The 19,171-nt window shown below is 51.1% G+C and overlaps 1 protein-coding gene and 1 long non-coding RNA gene across 2 annotated transcripts in view; both read right to left on the bottom strand.

Annotated features, from left to right (window-relative positions):
• The window catches only part of gbe1a (glucan (1,4-alpha-), branching enzyme 1a), a 187,415-nt gene that overhangs the window by 35,086 nt on the left and 133,158 nt on the right, over window positions 1-19,171 (bottom strand). The window contains exons 11-12 of the mRNA XM_031809578.1: window positions 16,764-16,874; window positions 14,175-14,346 (exon numbers count right to left, since the gene is read on the bottom strand). Of these exons, the coding sequence (XP_031665438.1) occupies window positions 14,175-14,346; window positions 16,764-16,874 (283 nt within the window). The remainder of the gene's footprint in view (window positions 1-14,174; window positions 14,347-16,763; window positions 16,875-19,171) is intronic.
• On the bottom strand, window positions 8,146-8,772 carry LOC116358312 (uncharacterized). The gene is made up of 3 exons (XR_004206202.1): window positions 8,729-8,772; window positions 8,260-8,407; window positions 8,146-8,186 (listed from the first exon to the last, which is right to left on the bottom strand). It is a non-coding gene; the product is annotated as an uncharacterized LOC116358312 (long non-coding RNA).

Here is a 19,171-nt window from a genome sequence, read left to right as displayed (position 1 = left end):
CGTAGCAGGAAATGGGTCTATAAGCTGCAACGTAGCAGGAAATGGGTCTATAAGCTGCAACGTAGCAGGAAATGGGTCTATAAGCTGCAACGTAGCCAGGAAATGGGTCTATAAGCTGCAACGTAGCAGGAAATGGGTCTATAAGCTGCAACGTAGCAGGAAATGGGTCTATAAGCTGCAACGTAGCAGGAAATGGGTCTAGTAAGCTGCAACGTAGCAGGAATGGGTCTATAAGCTGCAACGTAGCAGGAAATGGGTCTATAAGCTGCAAAGTAGCAGGAAATGGGTCTATAAGCTGCAACGTAGCCAGGAAATGGGTCTATAAGCTGCAACGTAGCAGGAAATGGGTCTATAAGCTGCAACGTAGCAGGAAATGGGTCTATAAGCTGCAACGTAGCAGGAAATGGGTCTATAAGCTGCAACGTAGCAGGAAATGGGTCTATAAGCTGCAACGTAGCAGAAATGGTCTATAAGCTGCAACGTAGCAGGAAATGGGTCTATAAGCTGCAACGTAGCAGGAAATGGGTCTATAAGCTGCAACGTAGCAGGAAATGGGTCTATAAGCTGCAACAAGCCAGGAAATGGGTCTATAAGCTGCAACGTAGCCAGGAAATGGGTCTATAAGCTGCAACGTAGCCAGGAAATGGGTCTATAAGCTGCAACGTAGCAGGAAATGGGTCTATAAGCTGCAACGTAGCAGGAAATGGGTCCTATAAGCTGCCAACGTAGCCAGGAAATGGGGTCTATAAGCTGCAACGTAGCCAGGAAATGGGTCTATAAGCTGCAACGTAGCAGGAAATGGGTCTATAAGCTGCAACGTAGCCAGGAAATGGGTCTATAAGCTGCAACGTAGCCAGGAAATGGGTCTATAAGCTGCAACGTAGCGGAAATGGGGTCTATAAGCTGCAACGTAGCCAGGAAATGGGTCTATAGCTGCAACGTAGCCAGGAAATGGGTCTATAAGCTGCAACGTAGCAGGAAATGGGTCTATAAGCTGCAACGTAGCCAGGAAATGGGTCTATAAGCTGCAACGTAGCCAGGAAATGGGTCTATAAGCTGCAACGTAGCAGGAAAATGGGTCTATAAGCTGCAACGTAGCAGGAATGGGTCTATAAGCTGCAACGTAGCCAGGGAAATGGGTCTATAAGCTGCAACGTAGCCAGGAATGGGTCTATAAGCTGCAACGTAGCAGGAAATGGGTCTATAAGCTGCAACGTAGCCAGGAAATGGGTTCTATAAGCTGCAACGTAGCCAGGAAATGGGTCTATAAAGCTGCAACGTAGCCCAGGAAAATGGGTCTATAAGCTGCAACGTAGCCAGGAAATGGGTCTATAAGCTGCAACGTAGCCAGGAAATGAGTCTATAAGCTGCAACGTAGCCAGGAAATGGGTCTATAAGCTGCAACGTAGCCAGGAAATGGGTCTATAAGCTGCAACGTAGCCAGGAAATGGGTCTATAAGCTGCAACGTAGCCAGGAAATGGGTCTATAAGCGGTGGGTGGAGGTTTAATCGGAGGTTTAAGTCAATGCTATTGGCTTAGGTGGTTCCTGAGAGAAGTCAATGGAGAGAAACTCTGTGACTCCCACACTGCTGTGTGCGCGCGAGGGAGAAATGGGAAGAGAGAGAGAGACAGACGGGGGGGAGAGAGTGACAGACGGGAGAGAGAGACAGACGGGGGGAAGAGAGAGACAGACGGGAGAGAGAGAGAGAGACAGACAGACGGGGGGGAGAGAGAGACAGACGGGGGGAGAGAGAGACAGACGGGGGAGAGAGAGAGACAGACGGGAGAGAGAGAGACAGACGGGGGGGAGAGAGAGAGAGACAGACGGGGGGGAGATATAGAGAGAGACAGACGACGGGGGGAGATATAGAGAGAGACAGACGACGGGGGGGGGGGGGGGGGGGGGGGGGGGAGGGGGGGGGGGGGGGGGGGGGAACAGACGGGGGGAGAGAGAGAGAGAGACAGACGGTGGGAGAGAGAGAGAGAGAGAGAGACGGGGGGGAGAGAGAGAGAGAGACGGGGGGGAGAGAGAGAGAGAGACGGGGGGAGAGAGAGAGAGACGGGGGGGAGGGGGAAGAGAGGAGGAGACGGGGGGAGAGAGAGAGAGAGACGGGGGGAGAGAGAGAGAGAGACGGGGGGGAGAGAGAGAGAGAGACGGGGGGGAGAGAGAGAGAGCTGGATGTCTGGCTGATGTGTATAGCAGTGGCCTTGGATGTAATGACATCAGGTCTCCACTGTGTTTACATAAGGGTCTGTACAGACAAATTCAATTTACAACTACTTTTCAAGAGCTAATATTTATTTTCAAGGACCATCAATTTGTAATAGTTTCCTTGGTTAGAGTGGAGGGGCGGCAGGTAGCCTAGTGGTTAGAGTGGAGGGGTGGCAGGTAGACTAGTGGTTAGAGTAGAGGTGAGGCAGGTAGCCTAGTGGTTAGAGTGGAGGGGCGGCAGGTAGACTAATGATTAGAGTAGAGGGGCGGCAGGTAGCCTAGTGGTTAGAGTGGAGGGTGGCAGGTAGACTAGTGGTTAGAGTGGAGGGGCGGCAGGTAGCCTAGTGGTTAGAGTGGAGGGGTGGCAGGTAGACTAGTGGGTTAGAGTGGAGGGGTGGCACGGTATGGTGGCAAGGTAGACTAGTGGTTAGAGTGGAGGGGGCGGCAGGTAGCCTAGTGGTTAGAGTGGAGGGGTGGCAGGTAGACTATGGTTAGAGTGGAGGGGTGGCAGGTACTCTAGTGGTTAGAGTGGAGGGGTGGCAGGGTAGACTAGTGGTTAGAGTGGAGGGGAGGCAGGTAGCCTAGTGGTTAGAGTGGAGGGGCGGCAGGTAGCCTAGTGGTTAGAGTGGAGGGGTGGCAGGTAGACTAGTGGTTAGAGTGGAGGGGCGGCAGGTAGCCTAGTGGTTAGAGTGGAGGGGTGGCAGGTAGACTAGTGGTTAGAGTGGAGGGGTGGCAGGTAGACTAGTGGTTAGAGTGGAGGGGCGGCAGGTAGCCTAGTGGTTAGAGTGGAGGGGTGGCAGGTAGACTAGTGGTTAGAGTGGAGGGGTGGCAGGTACTCTAGTGGTTAGAGTGGAGGGGCGGCAGGTAGACTAGTGGTTAGAGTGGAGGGGCGGCAGGTAGCCTAGTGGTTAGAGTGGAGGGGCCGGCAGGTAGCCTAGTGGTTAGAGTGGAGGGGGCGGCAGGTAGACTAGTGGTTAGAGTGGAGGGGCGGCAGGTAGCCTAGTGGGTATAGAGTGGAGGGGAGGCAGGTAGCCTAGTGGTTAGAGTGGAGGGGTGGCAGGTAGACTCACGTGGTTAGAGTGGAAGGGGTGGCAGGTAGACTAGTGTTAGAGTGGCGGGGAGGCAGGTAGCCTAGTGTCGAGTGGAGGGGCGGCAGGTAGCCTAGTGGTTAGCGTGGAGGGGCGGCAGGTAGCCTAGGGGTTAGAGTGGAGGGGCGGCAGGTAGCCTAGGGGTTAGAGTGGAGGGGCGGCAGGTAGCCTAGTGGTTAGAGTGGAGGGGCGGCAGGTAGCCTAGTGGTTAGAGTCGGAGGGGGCGCGGCAGGTAGCCTAGTGGTTAGAGTGGAGGGGCGGCAGGTAGCCTAGTGGTTAGAGTGGAGGGGGCGGCAGGTAGCCTAGTGGTTAGAGTGGAGGGGCGGCAGGTAGCCTAGTGGTTAGAGTGGAGGGGCGGCAGGTAGCCTAGTGGTTAGAAGTGGAGGGGGGCGGCAGGTAGCCTAGTGGTTAGAGTGGAGGGGCGAGCAGGTAGCCTAGTGGTTAGAGTGGAGGGGGCGGCAGGTAGCCTAGTGGTTAGAGTGAGGGGCGGCAGGTAGCCTAGTGGTTAGAGTGGAGGGGCGGCAGGTAGCCTAGGTGGTTAGAGTGGAGGGGCGGCAGGTAGCCTAGTGGTTAGAGTGGAGGGGCGGCAGGTAGCCTAGTGGTTAGAGTGGAGAGGGCGGCAGGTAGCCTAGTGGTTAAGTGGAGGGGGCGCAGGTACTCTAGTGGTTAGAGTGGAGGGAGGCAGGTAGCCTAGTGTTAGAGTGGAGGGGCGGCAGGTAGCCTAGTGGTTAGAGTGGAGGGCGGCAGGTAGCCTAGTGTTAGAGTGGAGGGGCGGCAGGTAGCCTATGGTTAGAGTGGAGGGGCGGCAGGTAGCCTAGTGGTTAAGTGGAGGGGCGGCAGGTAGCCTAGTGGTTAGAGTGGCGGGGGGCGGCTAGGTAAGCTTAGTGGTTAGAGTGGAGGGGCGGCAGGTAGCCTAGTGGTTAGAGTGGAGGGGCGGCAGGTAGCCTAGTGGTCAGAGCGTTGGGCCACGTAACTTAAAGGTTGCTAGAATCGAATCCCCCGAGCTGACAAGGTAAAAATCTGTCGTTCTGCCCCTGAACAAGGCAGTTAACCCACTGTTCCCGCGGTAGGCCGTCATTGTAAATAAGAATTTGTCTAGCTAAAATAAAAGGTAAAAAAACTAATTTATGCAATTGTTTCTAGTTGCCAGCAGATGGCAGTATATCCCCTAAAAAGTCGCTACAACCCTTAATTACAAGTTCAACTCAATAATAAGTTGTTTCACTAGTTCTTTACTACATTACATGAATGGTAACTTTTAGTCAGTACCCGATGTTTTCAATTTCAGTAGTGAGGAGCAGAGTTTTGGGACAAGCACACCTACCTGGCGAACACACACATTTCCTAGTCCACATGACTACACAAATCCAGCTTAATGACTGTTTCAATTGGGCATTAGAACATCTACTCTTCATAATGTAGACCTGGTGTCTGTAGACCTGGTGTCTGTCCCCTTCATAATGTAGACCTGGTGTCTGTCCCCTTCATAATGTAGACCTGGTGTCTGTAGACCTGGTGTCTGTCCCCTTCATAATGTAGACCTGGTGTCTGTAGACCTGGTGTCTGTCCCCTTCATAATGTAGACCTGGTGTCTGTCCCCTTCATAATGTGGACCTGGTGTCTGTAGACCTGGTGTCTGTCCCCTTCATAATGTAGACCTGGTGTCTGTCCCCTTCATAATGTAGACCTGGTGTCTGTAGACCTGGTGTCTGTCCCCTTCATAATGTAGACCTGGTGTCTGTCCCCTTCATAATGTAGACCTGGTGTCTGTAGACCTGGTGTCTGTCCCCTTCATATGTAGACCTGGTGTCTGTCCCCTTCATAATGTAGACCTGGTGTCTGTAGACCTGGTGTCCTGTCCCCTTCATAATGTAGACCCTGGTGTCTGTCCCCTTCATAATGTAGACCTGGTGTCTGTCCTCCTTCATAATGTAGACCTGGTGTCTGTCCTCCTTCATAATGTAGACCTGGTGTCTGTCCCCTTCATAATGTAGACCTGGTGTCTGTCCCCTTCATAATGTAGACCTGGTGTCTGTCCCCCTTCATAATGTAGACCTGGTGTCTGTAGACCTGGTGTCTGTCCCCTTCATAATGTAGACCTGGTGTCTGTCCCCTTCATAATGTAGACCTGGTGTCTGTAGACCTGGTGTCTGTCCCCTTCATAATGTAGACCTGGTGTCTGTAGACCTGGTGTCTGTCCCCTTCATAATGTAGACCTGGTGTCTGTCCCCTTCATAATGTAGACCTGGTGTCTGTCCCCTTCATAATGTAGACCTGGTGTCTGTCCCCTTCATAATGTAGACCTGGTGTCTGTCCCCTTTATAATGTAGACCTGGTGTCTGTCCCCTTCATAATGTAGACCTGGTGTCTGTCCTCTTCATAATGTAGACCTGGTGTCTGTAGACCTGGTGTCTGTCCCCTTCATAATGTAGACCTGGTGTCTGTAGACCTGGTGTCTGTCCCCTTCATAATGTAGACCTGGTGTCTGTCCCCTTCATAATGTAGACCTGGTGTCTGTAGACCTGGTGTCTGTAGACCTGGTGTCTGTCCCCTTCATAATGTAGACCTGGTGTCTGTAGACCTGGTGTCTGTAGACCTGGTGTCTGTAGACCTGGTGTCTGTCCCCTTCATAATGTAGACCTGGTGTCTGTCCCCTTCATAATGTAGACCTGGTGTCTGTCCCCTTCATAATGTAGACCTGGTGTCTGTCCCCTTCATAATGTAGACCTGGTGTCTGTCCCCTTCATAATATAGACCTGGTGTCTGTCCCCTTCATAATGTAGACCTGGTGTCTGTCCCCTTCATAATGTAGACCCGGTGTCTGTCCCCTTCATAATGTAGACCCGGTGTCTGTCCCCTTCATAATGTAGACACGGTGTCCTGTCCCCTTCATAATGTAGACCGGTGTCTGTCCCCTTCATAATGTAGACCTGGTGTCTGTCCCCTTCCATAATGTAGACCTGGTGTCTGTCCCCTTCATAATGTAGACCTGGTGCCTGTCCCCTTCATAATGTAGACCTGGTGTCTGTCCCCTTCATAATGTAGACCTGGTGTCTGTCCCCTTCAATAATGTAGACCTGGTGTCTGTCCCCTTCATAATGTAGACCTGGTGTCTGTCCCCTTCATAATGTAGACCTGGTGTCCTGTCCCTTCATAATGTAGACCTGGTGTCTGTCCCCTTCATAATGTAGACCTGGTGTCTGTCCCCTTCATAATGTAGACCTGGTGTCTGTCCCCTTCATAATGTAGACCTGGTGTCTGTCCCCTTCATAATGTAGACCTGGTGTCTGTCCTTCATAATGTAGACCTGGTGTCTGTCCCCTTCATAATGTAGACCTGGTGTCTGTCCCCTTCATAAATGTAGTAGACCTGGTGTCTGTCCCCTTCATAATGTAGACCTGGTGTCTGTCCCCTTCATAATGTAGACCTGGTGTCTGTCCCCTTCATAATGTAGACCTGGTGTCTGTCCCCTTCATAATGTAGACCTGGTGTCTGTCCCTTCATAATGTAGACCTGGTGTCTGTCCCCTTCATAATGTAGACCTGGTGTCTGTCCCCTTCATAATGTAGACCTGGTGTCTGTCCCCTTCATAATGTAGACCTGGTGTCTGTAGACCTGGTGTCTGTCCCCCTCATAATGTAGACCTGGTGTCTGTAGACCTGGTGTCTGTCCCTTCATAATGTAGACCTGGTGTCTGTCCCCTTCATAATGTAGACCTGGTGTCTGTCCCCTTCATAATGTAGACCTGGTGTCTGTCCCCTTCATAATGTAGACCTGGTGTCTGTAGACCTGGTGTCGGTCCCCTTCATAATGTAGACCTGGTGTCTGTAGACCTGGTGTCTGTCCCCTTCATAATGTATACCTGGTGTCTGTCCCCTTCATAATGTAGACCTGGTGTCTGTAGACCTGGTGTCTGTAGACCTGGTGTCTGTCCCTTCATAATGTAGACCTGGTGTCTGTAGACCTGGTGTCTGTAGACCTGGTGTCTGTAGACCTGGTGTCTGTCCCCTTCATAATGTAGACCTGGTGTCTGTCCCCTTCATAATGTAGACCTGGTGTCTGTCCCCTTCATAATGTAGACCTGGTGTCTGTCCCCTTCATAATGTAGACCTGGTGTCCTGTAGACCTGGTGTCTGTAGACCTGGTGTCTGTAGACCTGGTGTCTGTAGACCTGGTGTCTGTCCCCTTCATAATGTAGACCTGGTGTCTGTCCCCTTCATAATGTAGACCTGGTGTCTGTCCTCTTCATAATGTAGACCTGGTGTCCTGTCCCCTTCATAATGTAGACCTGGTGTCTGTCCCCTTCATAATGTAGACCTGGTGTCTGTCCCCTTCATAATGTAGACCTGGTGTCTGTCCCCTTCATAATGTAGACCTGGTGTCTGTCCCCTTCATAATGTAGACCCTGGTGTCTGTCCCTTCATAATGTAGACCTGGTGTCTGTCCCCTTCATAATGTAGACCTGGTGTCTGTCCCCTTCATAATGTAGACCTGGTGTCTGTAGACCTGGTGTCTGTCCCCTTCATAATGTAGACCTGGTGTCTGTAGACCTGGTGTCTGTCCCCTTCATAATGTAGACCTGGTGTCTGTCCCCCTTCATAATGTAGACCTGGTGTCTGTAGACCTGGTGTCTGTCCCCTTCATAATGTAGACCTGGTGTCTGTCCCTTCATAATGTAGACCTGGTGTCTCCTCCTTCATAATGTAGACCTGTGTCCTGTCCCCTTCATAATGTAGACCTGGTGTCTGTCCCCTTCATAATGTAGACCTGGTGTCCTGTCCCCTTCATAATGTAGACCTGGTGTCTGTCCCCTTCATAATGTAGACCTGGTGTCTGTCCCCCTTCATAATGTAGACCTGGTGTCTGTCCCCTTCATAATGTAGACCTGGTGTCTGTCTCCTTCATAATGTAGACCTGGTGTCTGTCCCCTTCATAATGTAGACCTGGTGTCTGTAGACCTGGTGTCTGTCCCCTTCATAATGTAGACCTGGTGTCTGTAGACCTGGTGTCTGTCCCCTTCAATATGTAGACCTGGTGTCCTGTCCCCCTTCATAATGTAGACCTGGTGTCTGTAGACCTGGTGTCTGTCCCCTTCATAATGTAGACCTGGTGTCTGTCCCCTTCATAATGTAGACCTGGTGTCCTCCTCCTTCATAATGTAGACCTGGTGTCTCCTCCTTCATAATGTAGACCTGGTGTCTGTCCCCTTCATAATGTAGACCTGGTGTCTCCCCCTTCATAATGTAGACCTGGTGTCTGTCCCTTCATAATGTAGACCTGGTGTCTGTAGACCTGGTGTCTGTCCCCTTCATAATGTAGACCTGGTGTCTCCCCTTCATAAGGTGTCTGTCCCCTTCATAATGTAGACCTGGTGTCTGTCCCCTTCATAATGTAGACCTGGTGTCTGTCCCCTTCAATAATGTAGACCTGGTGTCTGTAGACCTGGTGTCTGTCCCCTTCATAATGTAGACCTGGTGTCTGGCAGGATGTGGTGTCTGTCCCCCTTCATAATGTAGACCTGGTGTCTGTCCCCTTCATAATGTAGACCTGGTGTCTGTCCCCTTCATAATGTAGACCTGGTGTCTGTCCCCTTCATAATGTAGATGGAAGACCCAGAGTTAACTGTCTCATGAGGACCACCACAGGAAAGGAAGACCCAGAGTTACCTCTGCTGCAGAGGATAGGTTCATTAGAGTTCACTGTCTCTCTTGAGGACCACCACAGGAAAGGAAGACCCAGAGTTAACTGTCTCTGATGAGGACCACCACAGGAATGGAAGACCCAGAGTTACCTGTCTCTCATGAGGACCACCACAGGAAAGGAAGACCCAGAGTTAACTGTCTCTGATGAGGACCACCACAGGAAAGGAAGACCCAGAGTTAACTGTCTCTCATGAGGACCGCCACAGGAAAGGAAGACCCAGAGTTACCTCTGCTGCAGAGGATAAGTTCATTAGAGTTCACTGTCTCTCTTGAGGACCACCACAGGAAAGGAAGACCCAGAGTTACCTCTGCTGCAGAGGATAAGTTCATTAGAGTTACCTGTCTCTCATGAGGACCGCCACAGGAAAGGAAGACCCAGAGTTACCAGTCTCTCATGAGGACCGCCACAGGAAAGGAAGACCCAGAGTTACCTCTGCTGCAGAGGATAAGTTCATTAGAGTTACCAGCCTCAGATTGCAGCCCAAATAAATGCTTCACAGAGTTCAAGTAACAGACACATCTCAACATCAACTGTTCAGAGGAGACTGTGGGAATCAGACCTTCATGGTTGAATTGCAGCAAAGAAACCACTACTAAAGGACACCAATAAGAAGAAGAGACTTGCTTGGGCCAAGAAACATGAGCAACGGACATTAGACCGGTGGAAATCTGTCCTTTGGTTTGATGAGTCCAAAGGTGATATTTTTGGTTCCAACCGCCGTGTCTTTGTGAGATGCAGAGTAGGTTAATGGATGATCTCCGCATGTGTGGTTCCCACCGTGAAGCATGGAGGAGGAGGAGATGTGATTGATTTAGAATTCAAGGCACACTTAAGCAGCATGGCTACCACAGCATTCTGCAGCGATACTCCATCCCATCTGGTTTGTGCTTAGTGGGACTTTAATCTGTTTTTCAACAGGACAATGACCCAACACACCTCCAGGCTGTGTAAGTGCTATTTGACCAAGAAGAAGAGTGATGGAGTGCTGCATCAGATTACCTGACATCCACAATCACCCGACCTCAAATAAATTGAGATGGTTTGGGATGAGTTGGACCGCAGAGTGAAGGAAAAGCAGCTGACAAGTGCTCAGCATATGTGGGAACTCCTTCAAGACTGTTGGAAAAGCATTCCAGGTTAAGCTGGTTGAGAGAATGCTAAGAGTGTGCAAAGCTGTCATTAAAGGCTACTTTGAAGAATTTTAAATATATTTAGATTTGTTTAACACTTTTTTGGTTACTACATGATTCCATATGTGTTATTTCATAGTTTTGATGTCTTCACTATTATTCTACAATGTAGAACACAGTAAAAATAAAGACAAACCCTGGAATGAGTAGGTGTTCTAGTAGGTAAAGCAGAAAAGGCAGGATTGAATTGAGATTTTTGCTGTTTGGCGAAGACTAATCAGTCAGTCCTGTACATGCCTGGCTGAGAGGCAGTGTGGGTGGAATGAGCTCGCCTGGCAACCACAGCGAGGAGAAGAAAATAAAAAAAACTCTAGAAATTCATTTGCAAGACACATACATTTTCATAATATTTTTCATACTCGATCATTTCATGTTCTCCTCTCATTTTAATTCAAGTACTTTTGAATGACCAACTTGAGAAAATATCTGATTTTGAATGTATTCCAGTATTCTAATTTCAGAGTGCCAAATTCAAGTACCTATAAGCTCCTTGTGAAAACCCTGTTAAATAGACAGTTGTATTGTATGTTGAGGTCTGGAGGACAGAGAGAGTTTAAATAGACAGTTGTATTGTATGTTGTAGTCTGGAGGACAGAGAGAGTTTAAATAGACAGTTGTATTGTATGTTGAGGTCTGGAGGACAGAGAGAGTTTAAATAGACAGTTGTATTGTATGTTGTGGTCTGGAGGACAGGTAGAGTTTAAATAGACAGTTGTATTGTATGTTGTAGTCTGGAGGACAGAGAGAGTTTAAATAGACAGTTGTATTGTATGTTGTAGTCTGGAGGACAGAGAGAGTTTAAATAGACAGTTGTATTGTATGTTGTAGTCTGGAGGACAGAGAGAGTTTAAATAGACAGTTGTATTGTATGTTGTAGTCTGGAGGACAGAGAGAGTTTAAATAGACAGTTGTATTGTATGTTGTAGTCTGGAGGACAGAGAGAGTTTAAATAGACAGTTGTATTGTATGTTGTAGTCTGGAGGACAGAGAGAGTTTAAATAGACAGTTGTATTGTATGTTGTAGTCTGGAGGACAGAGAGAGTTTAAATAGACAGTTGTATTGTATGTTGTAGTCTGGAGGACAGAGAGAGTTTAAATAGACAGTTGTATTGTATGTTGTAGTCTGGAGGACAGAGAGAGTTTAAATAGACAGTTGTATTGTATGTTGTAGTCTGGAGGACAGAGAGAGTTTAAATAGACAGTTGTATTGTATGTTGTAGTCTGGAGGACAGAGAGAGTTTAAATAGACGGTTGTATTGTATGTTGTAGTCTGGAGGACAGAGAGAGTTTAAATAGACAGTTGTATTGTATGTTGTAGTCTGGAGGACAGAGAGAGTTTAAATAGACAGTTGTATTGTATGTTGTAGTCTGGAGGACAGAGAGAGTTTAAATAGACGGTTGTATTGTATGTTGTAGTCTGGAGGACAGAGAGAGAGGAAGTTAATATTAATATTGTCTGACCTCTCCTCTCCTCTAATTGTATACGATTTACCAACAAAACCGTTTGCCATTTCATTGCAGAACTAACTCTTTCCTGGTCTCCGTTCTTCGCTCTCTCCTCCCCCATCTCTCCTGTGTGTGAGTGGGATGATATTGATCTTAGGGAGATGGTGGAAAACTGCAGAGTACCGCTTTGGAAAACGACAGAGTACCGCATTGGAAAACGACAGAGTACCGCATTGGAAAACGACAGAGTACCGCATTGGAAAACGACAGAGTACCGCATTGGAAAACGACAAAGTACCGCTTTGGAAAACGACAAAGTACCGCACTGGAAAACGACAGAGTACCGCATTCGAAAACGACAGAGTACCGCATTGGAAAACGACAGAGTACCGCATTGGAAAACGACAGAGTACCGCATTGGAAAACGACAGAGTACCGCATTGGAAAACGACAAAGTACCGCTTTGGAAAACGACAGAGTACCGCACTGGAAAACGGCAGAGTACCGCACTGGAAAACGACAGAGTACCGCACTGGGAAACGACAGAGTACCGCACTGGGAAACTACAGAGTACCGCACTGGAAAACGACAGAGTACCGCACTGGAAAACGACAGAGTACCGCACTGGAAAACGACAGAGTACCGCACTGGAAAACGACAGAGTACCGCACTGGGAAACGTCAGAGTACCGCACTGGGAAACGACAGAGTACCGCACTGGAAAACGACAGAGTACCGCACTGGGAAACTACAGAGTACCGCACTGGGAAACTACAGAGTACCGCACTGGAAAACGACAGAGTACCGCTTTGGAAAACAACATACCACTTTTTCAGTTGATTGCACCAGCACATCATTTGGTCTCACCTGACCTGTCTCTCATAATGGGGCGGCAGGGTAGCCTAGTGGTTAGAGCGTTGGACTAGTAACTGGAAGGTTGCAAGTTCAAACCCCCGAGCTGACAAGGTACAAGTCTGTTGTTCTGCCCCTGAACAGGCAGTTAACCCACTGTTCCTAGGCCGTCATTGAAAATAAGAATGTGTTCTTAACTGACTTGCCTGGTTAAATAAAGGTAAAATTAAAATAAATAATGTGCCTTCATTCCATGCAGAACCATAATGATTAGTCATCTTTAAATTAGCATGCCCAGGGCTGGACATTCAGATAAATTCACCAGCTCCAACTTAAAGCTACTGGCCCAAATGAATAGAAGAAGAATACTGGCCTGGGAAAGCGGACATTGTGTGCATCATTTAAACGTTATCTGTAATTTGTGGGCTGACCAAGCAGCCTCTCCCCAACTCACCCATGAAGTTGAGGTAGCCCTCTCCCCAACTCACCCATGAAGTTGAGGTAGCCCTCTCCCCAACTCACCCATGAAGTTGAGGTAGCCCTCTCCCCAACTCATCCATGAAGTTGAGGTAGCCCTCTCCCCAACTCACCCATGAAGTTGAGGTAGCCCTCTCCCCAACTCACCCATGAAGTTGAGGTAGCCCTCTCCCCAACTCACCCATGAAGTTGAGGTAGCCCTCTCCCCAACTCACCCATGAAGTTGAGGTAGCCCTCTCCCCAACTCATCCATGAAGTTGAGGTAGCCCTCTCCCCAACTCATCCATGAAGTTGAGGTAGCCCTCTCCAGAACTCACCCATGAAGTTGAGGTAGCCCTCTCCCCAACTCACCCATGAAGTTGAGGTAGCCCTCTCCCCAACTCATCCATGAAGTTGAGGTAGCCCTCTCCCCAACTCATCCATGAAGTTGAGGTAGCCCTCTCCCCAACTCACCCATGAAGTTGAGGTAGCCCTCTCCCCAACTCACCCATGAAGTTGAGGTAGCCCTGTCCCCAACTCACCCATGAAGTTGAGGTACCCCCCCCCCCCCCCAACTCACCCATGAAGTTGAGGTAGCCCTCTCCCCCCCAACTCACCCATGAAGTTGAGGTAGCCCTCTCCCCCCCAACTCACCCATGAAGTTGAGGTAGCCCTCTCCCCCCCAACTCACCCATGAAGTTGAGGTAGCCCACCCCCAACTCACCCATGAAGTTGAGGTAGCCCTTTCCCCCCCAACTCACCCAGGAAGTTGAGGTAGCCCTCTCCCCCCCAACTCACCCATGAAGTTGAGGTAGCCCTCTCCCCCCCAACTCACCCATGAAGTTGAGGTAGCCCTCTCCCCCCCAACTCACCCATGAAGTTGAGGTAGCCTTCTCCCCCCCAACTCACCCATGAAGTTGAGGTAGCCCTCTCCCCCCCAACTCACCCATGAAGTTGAGGTAGCCCTCTCCCCCCCCCAACTCACCCATGGAGTTGAGGTAGCCCTCCCCCCCCCCAACTCACCCATGAAGTTGAGGTAGCCCTCTCCCCAACTCACCCATGAAGTTGAGGTAGCCCTCTCCCCAACTCATCCATGAAGTTGAGGTAGCCCTCTCCCCAACTCACCCATGAAGTTGAGGTAGCCCTCTCCCCAACTCACCCATGAAGTTGAGGTAGCCCTCTCCCCAACTCACCCATGAAGTTGAGGTAGCCCTCTCCCCAACTCACCCATGAAGTTGAGGTAGCCCTCTCCCCCCAGAGCGTGTGTGAGGAGGCGGATCATCTTATGTAGCTGGATGCCTCGGTCGATGACGGGAGTCATGGGGATCAGGGAACTCATGTTGGTGTACATCTCTTTATCCATCAGCCAGAAGGCCAGGGACTTATCACCTACCAGAGCCTGGCAACATAGAGAGATACTTTACTATCCCCTACCAGAGCCTGGCAACATGGACAGAGAGAGAGTCCCCCTATCGCCGTGGTCCCCCTATCGACGGAGTCCCCCTATTGCCGGGGTCTAGTCGCCCTCTTTCGCCGGGGTCTAGTCCCCCCATCGCCGGGGTCTAGAGTCCGCCTATCGCCGGGGTCTAGTCCCCCTATCGCCGGGATCTAGTCCTCCTATCGCCGGGGTCTAGTCGCCCTCTTTCGCCGGGATCTAGTCCTCCTATCGCCGGGGTCTAGTCGCCCTCTTTCGCCGGGGTCTAGTCGCCCCATCGCCGGGGTCTCGTCCCCCTTTCGCCGGGGTCTAGTCGCCCTCTTTCGCCGGGGTCCAGTCCCCTATCGCCGGGGTCTAGTCCCCCTATCGCCGGGGTCTAGTCCCCCTATCGCCGGGGTCTAGTCCCCCTATCGCCGGGGTCTAGTCCCCCTATCGCCGGGGTCTAGTCCCTCTTTCTCCGGGGTCTAGTCACCCTATCGCCGGGGTCTAGTCGCCCTAGCGCCGGGGTCTAGTCGCCCTAGCGCCAGGGTCTAGTCGCCCTAGCGCCGGGGTCTAGTCGCCCTAGCGCCGGGGTCTAGTCCCCCTATCGCCGGGATCTAGTCCTCCTATCGCCGGGGTCTAGTCGCCCTCTTTCGCCGGGATCTAGTCCTCCTATCGCCGGGGTCTAGTCGCCCTCTTTCGCCGGGGTCTAGTCGCCCCATCGCCGGGGTCTCGTCCCCTTTCGCCGGGGTCTAGTCGCCCTCTTTCGCCGGGGTCCAGTCCCCCTATCGCCGGGTCTAGTCCCCCTATCGCCGGGGTCTAGTCCCCCTATCGCCGGGGTCTAGTCCCCCTATCGCCGGGGTCTAGTCCCTCTTTCTCCGGGGTCTAGTCACCCTATCGCCGGGGTCTAGTCGCCCTAGCGCCGGGGTCTAGTCGCCCTAGCGCCGGGGTCTAGTCGCCCTAGCGCCGGGGTCTAGTCGCCCTAGCGCCGGGGTCTAGTCGCCCCAGCGCCGGGGTCTAGTCCCCCAGCGCCGGGGTCTAGTCCCCCCAGCGCCGGGGTCTAGTCCCCCCATCGCCGGGGTCTAGTCCCCCCATCGCCGGGGTCTAGTCCCCCATCGCCGGGGTCTAGTCCCCCCATCGCCGGGGTCTAGTCCCCCTATCGCCGGGGTCTAGTCCCCCTATCGTCGGGGTCTAGTCCCCCTATCGTCGGGGTCTAGTCCCCCCTATCGTCGGGGTCTAGTCCCCCCATCGCCGGGGTCTAGTCCCCCTATCGCCGGGGTCTAGTCCCCCTATCGCCGGGGTCTAGTCCCCCTATCGCCGGGGTCTAGTCCCCCTATCGTCGGGGTCTAGTCCCCCTTTCGCCGGGGTCTAGTCCCCCTATCGTCGGGGTCTAGTCCCCCTATCGTCGGGGTCTAGTCCCCCTATCGTCGGGGTCTAGTCCCTCTTTCGCCGGGGTCTAGTCCCCCTATCGCCGGGATCTAGTCCTCCTATCGCCGGGGTCTAGTCGCCCTCTTTCGCCGGGGTCCAGTCCCCCTATCGCCGGGGTCCAGTCCCCCTATCGCCGGGGTCCAGTCCCCCTATCGCCGGGGTCTAGTCCCCCTATCGCCGGGGTCTAGTCCCCCTATCGCCGGGGTCTAGTCCCCCTATCGCCGGGGTCTAGTCCCTCTTTCTCCGGGTCTAGTCACCCTATCGCCGGGGTCTAGTCCCTCTTTCGCCGGGGTCTAGTCGCCCTAGCGCCGGGGTCTAGTCGCCCCAGCGCCGGGGTCTAGTCCCCCCAGCGCCGGGGTCTAGTCCCCCCAGCGCCGGGGTCTAGTCCCCCCAGCGCCGGGGTCTAGTCCCCCCATCGCCGGGGTCTAGTCCCCCCATCGCCGGGGTCTAGTCCCCCCATCGCCGGGGTCTAGTCCCCCTATCGCCGGGGTCTAGTCCCCCTATCGTCGGGGTCTAGTCCCCCTATCGTCGGGGTCTAGTCCCCCTATCGTCGGGGTCTAGTCCCCCTATCGTCGGGGTCTAGTCCCCCTATCGTCGGGGTCTAGTCCCTCTTTCGCCGGGGTCTAGTCCCCCTATCGCCGGGGTCTAGTCCCTCTATCGCCGGGGTATAAATAATAGTCATAACATTTAATTTGTATAGCACTTGTCATTCAAATAAAATAAAATGTTCTTTGGCGGGACCAGAGGGCATTCATGCAGCGGAGTCTGTTTCTGACTCTTAACACGATGACACTGTTGGAATGAGGAACGTTTATTCAAATGGTGCTGAAGTGTCTCACGCAACGGAATGGATTTTTTGTCAGTTGAATTGAAGAACATTTGTTTTTACTTCCTGCTTTGCTCCTGTGAGTACACTCTCGATAGTTATCACGGTGACCGTCAGCCCTATTGATTATATCACTGGCCAATAGTACCTGGTCGTGGCTCTCAGCATAGCCGATGCTTCCTTCACCCTTCCTCCTATTGGTCAGCGTGTAGACGATATTTCCCATGTCCCATTCCTCATCCTTTAACTCCTTCAGTATCTACAGAGAGAGAGAGGGGGGAGGAGAGAGAGAGAGAGGGAGGAGAGAGAGGGAGAGACAGAGGGGGAGAGAGAGAGAGGGAGGAGAGAGAGGGAGAGAGGTAGAGACAGAGGGGGAGAGAGAGAGAGGGAGAGGGGGGAGGAGAGAGGGAGAGAGAGAGGAGAGAGGGAGAGGGGGGAGGAGAGAGAGGGAGGAGAGAGAGGGAGGAGAGAGAGGGAGGAGAGAGAGGGAGGAGAGAGGGAGGAGAGAGGGAGAGAGAGGGAGGAGAGAGGGAGAGAGAGGGGGGAAGAGGGGGGGAGAGGGAGAGAGGGGGGAGGAGAGGGGGAGAGGGAGAGAGAGGGGTGGAGGAGAGAGAGGACGGCAAAGGGGGTTGAGGGAGGGAGAGAGAGGGGAGAGCGAGTGAGGGGAGAGAGTGTGAGGGGAGAGAGAGAGGGAGGGGAGAGAGAGAGGAGGGAGGGGAGAGAGAGGGAGGGAGGGGAGAGAGAGTGGGAGGGAGGGGAGAGAAAGAAAGACAGAGAGAGAGGGAGGGGAGCGAGTTTATATAATTTATACATTCGGGGAGACAGCAGAGTGGATTCTGGAGAGAGACTATATCCTGACTCTTCTTCTTCTTCATGTCTCAGCATTTTAAATGACATTATCTTCACATATATCTTAGACGCTTTACACTGACAGCCAATCATCAGCTAGGCCTGTTGCCTTCAGCGCAAATTGCAGCCTTTAACAATAGGCATAGGGCTACGCATCTGAAACAGCCCACAGCTATATTTTTAAAAAGTAGCTAATGATTCGCTGTGGATAAGTCTCTCTGGTGATTTTTAAAATATATTTCTGTACAGAAGCAGAGTATATATATTATTTTTTGGCAAATTGACTTCAAGTTCCTTCAACTTGGATACAATATATTATTCAAAAAATAGGTCACAGGTTTGTGCACAAAATAATTCCAGCATCCGAACAGTGCACCTGCCAACTTTCCATTAATTAAGCATGGCTGAAACTCTCTCATCGGAGAAAGCAACCGAGTGAGCGAAACAGCGCCCCCTCTGTCTTACTATACACAGCCCATGTATCTGATGCTGTGTGGACAGAAATAGTATGACATACCGTATGTCTAAGGTTTGGACACACCGACTCATTCTTTAAAAAGCAAGTCCGTTAAGTCCGTTAAGAACAAGTTCTTATTTACAATGACCCGGACGACACTGGGCCCGCCCCGTGGGACTCCCAATCAAGGCCGGATGTGATACAGCCTGGATTCGAACCAGGAACTGTAGTGACACCTCTGAGATGCTGCGCCACTCGGGAGCCCAAAATGGACTATTGTCATTCAAGGGTAATTTATTTATTTGTACTATTTTCTACATTGTAGAATAATAGTGAAGACATCAACACTATGAAATAACACATATGGAATCATGTAGTAACCAAAGAAGTGTTAACACAAATCTAAATATATTTTATATTTGAGATTCTTCAAATAGCCACCCTTTGCCTTGATGACAGCTTTGCACACTCTTGGCATTCTCTCAACCAGCTTCATGAGGTAGTCACCTGGAATGCATTTCAATTAACAGGTGTGCCTTGTTAAAAGTTCATTTGTTTAATTTATTTCCTTCTTAATGTGTTTGAGCCAATCAGTTGTGTTTGTGACAAGGTAGGGGTGGTATACAGAAGATAGCCCTATTTGGTAAAAGACCAAGTCCATATTACGGCAAGAACAGCTCAAATAAGAAAAGAGAAACGACAGTTCATTGCTTTAAGACATGGTCAGTCAATCAGGAACATTTCAAGAACTTTGAAAGTTTCTTCAAGTGCAGTCGCATAAACCATCAAGGTCTATGATGAAACTGTCTCTCATGAGGACCATCACAGGAAAGGAAGACCCAGAGTTACCTCTGCTGCAGAGAATAAGTTCATTAGAGTTACCTGTCTCTCATGAGGACCGCCACAGGAAAGGAAGACCCAGAGTTACCTCTGCTGCAGAGGATACGTTCAGTAGAGTTAACTGTCTCTCATGAGGACTGCCACAGGAAAGGAAGACCCAGAGTTACCTCTGATGCAGAGGATAAGTTCATTAGAGTTACCAGCCTCAGATTGCAGCCCAAATAAATGCTTCACAGAGTTCAAGTAACAGACACATCTCAACATCAACTGTTCAGAGGAGACTGTGTGAATCAGGCCTTCATGGTCGATTTGCTGCAGGAATCGACTACTAAAGGACACCAATAAGAAGAGACTTGCTTGGGTCAAGAAACACAATGGACATTAGACTGGTGGAAATCTGTCCTTTCGTC

This window comes from Oncorhynchus kisutch, linkage group LG29 (genome assembly GCF_002021735.2).
Source record: "Oncorhynchus kisutch isolate 150728-3 linkage group LG29, Okis_V2, whole genome shotgun sequence".
In the NCBI taxonomy this organism is placed as follows: domain Eukaryota; kingdom Metazoa; phylum Chordata; class Actinopteri; order Salmoniformes; family Salmonidae; genus Oncorhynchus; species Oncorhynchus kisutch.
Note: the sequence above shows the minus strand (reverse complement) of the source record. Positions and strands in the feature narration are given on the sequence as shown.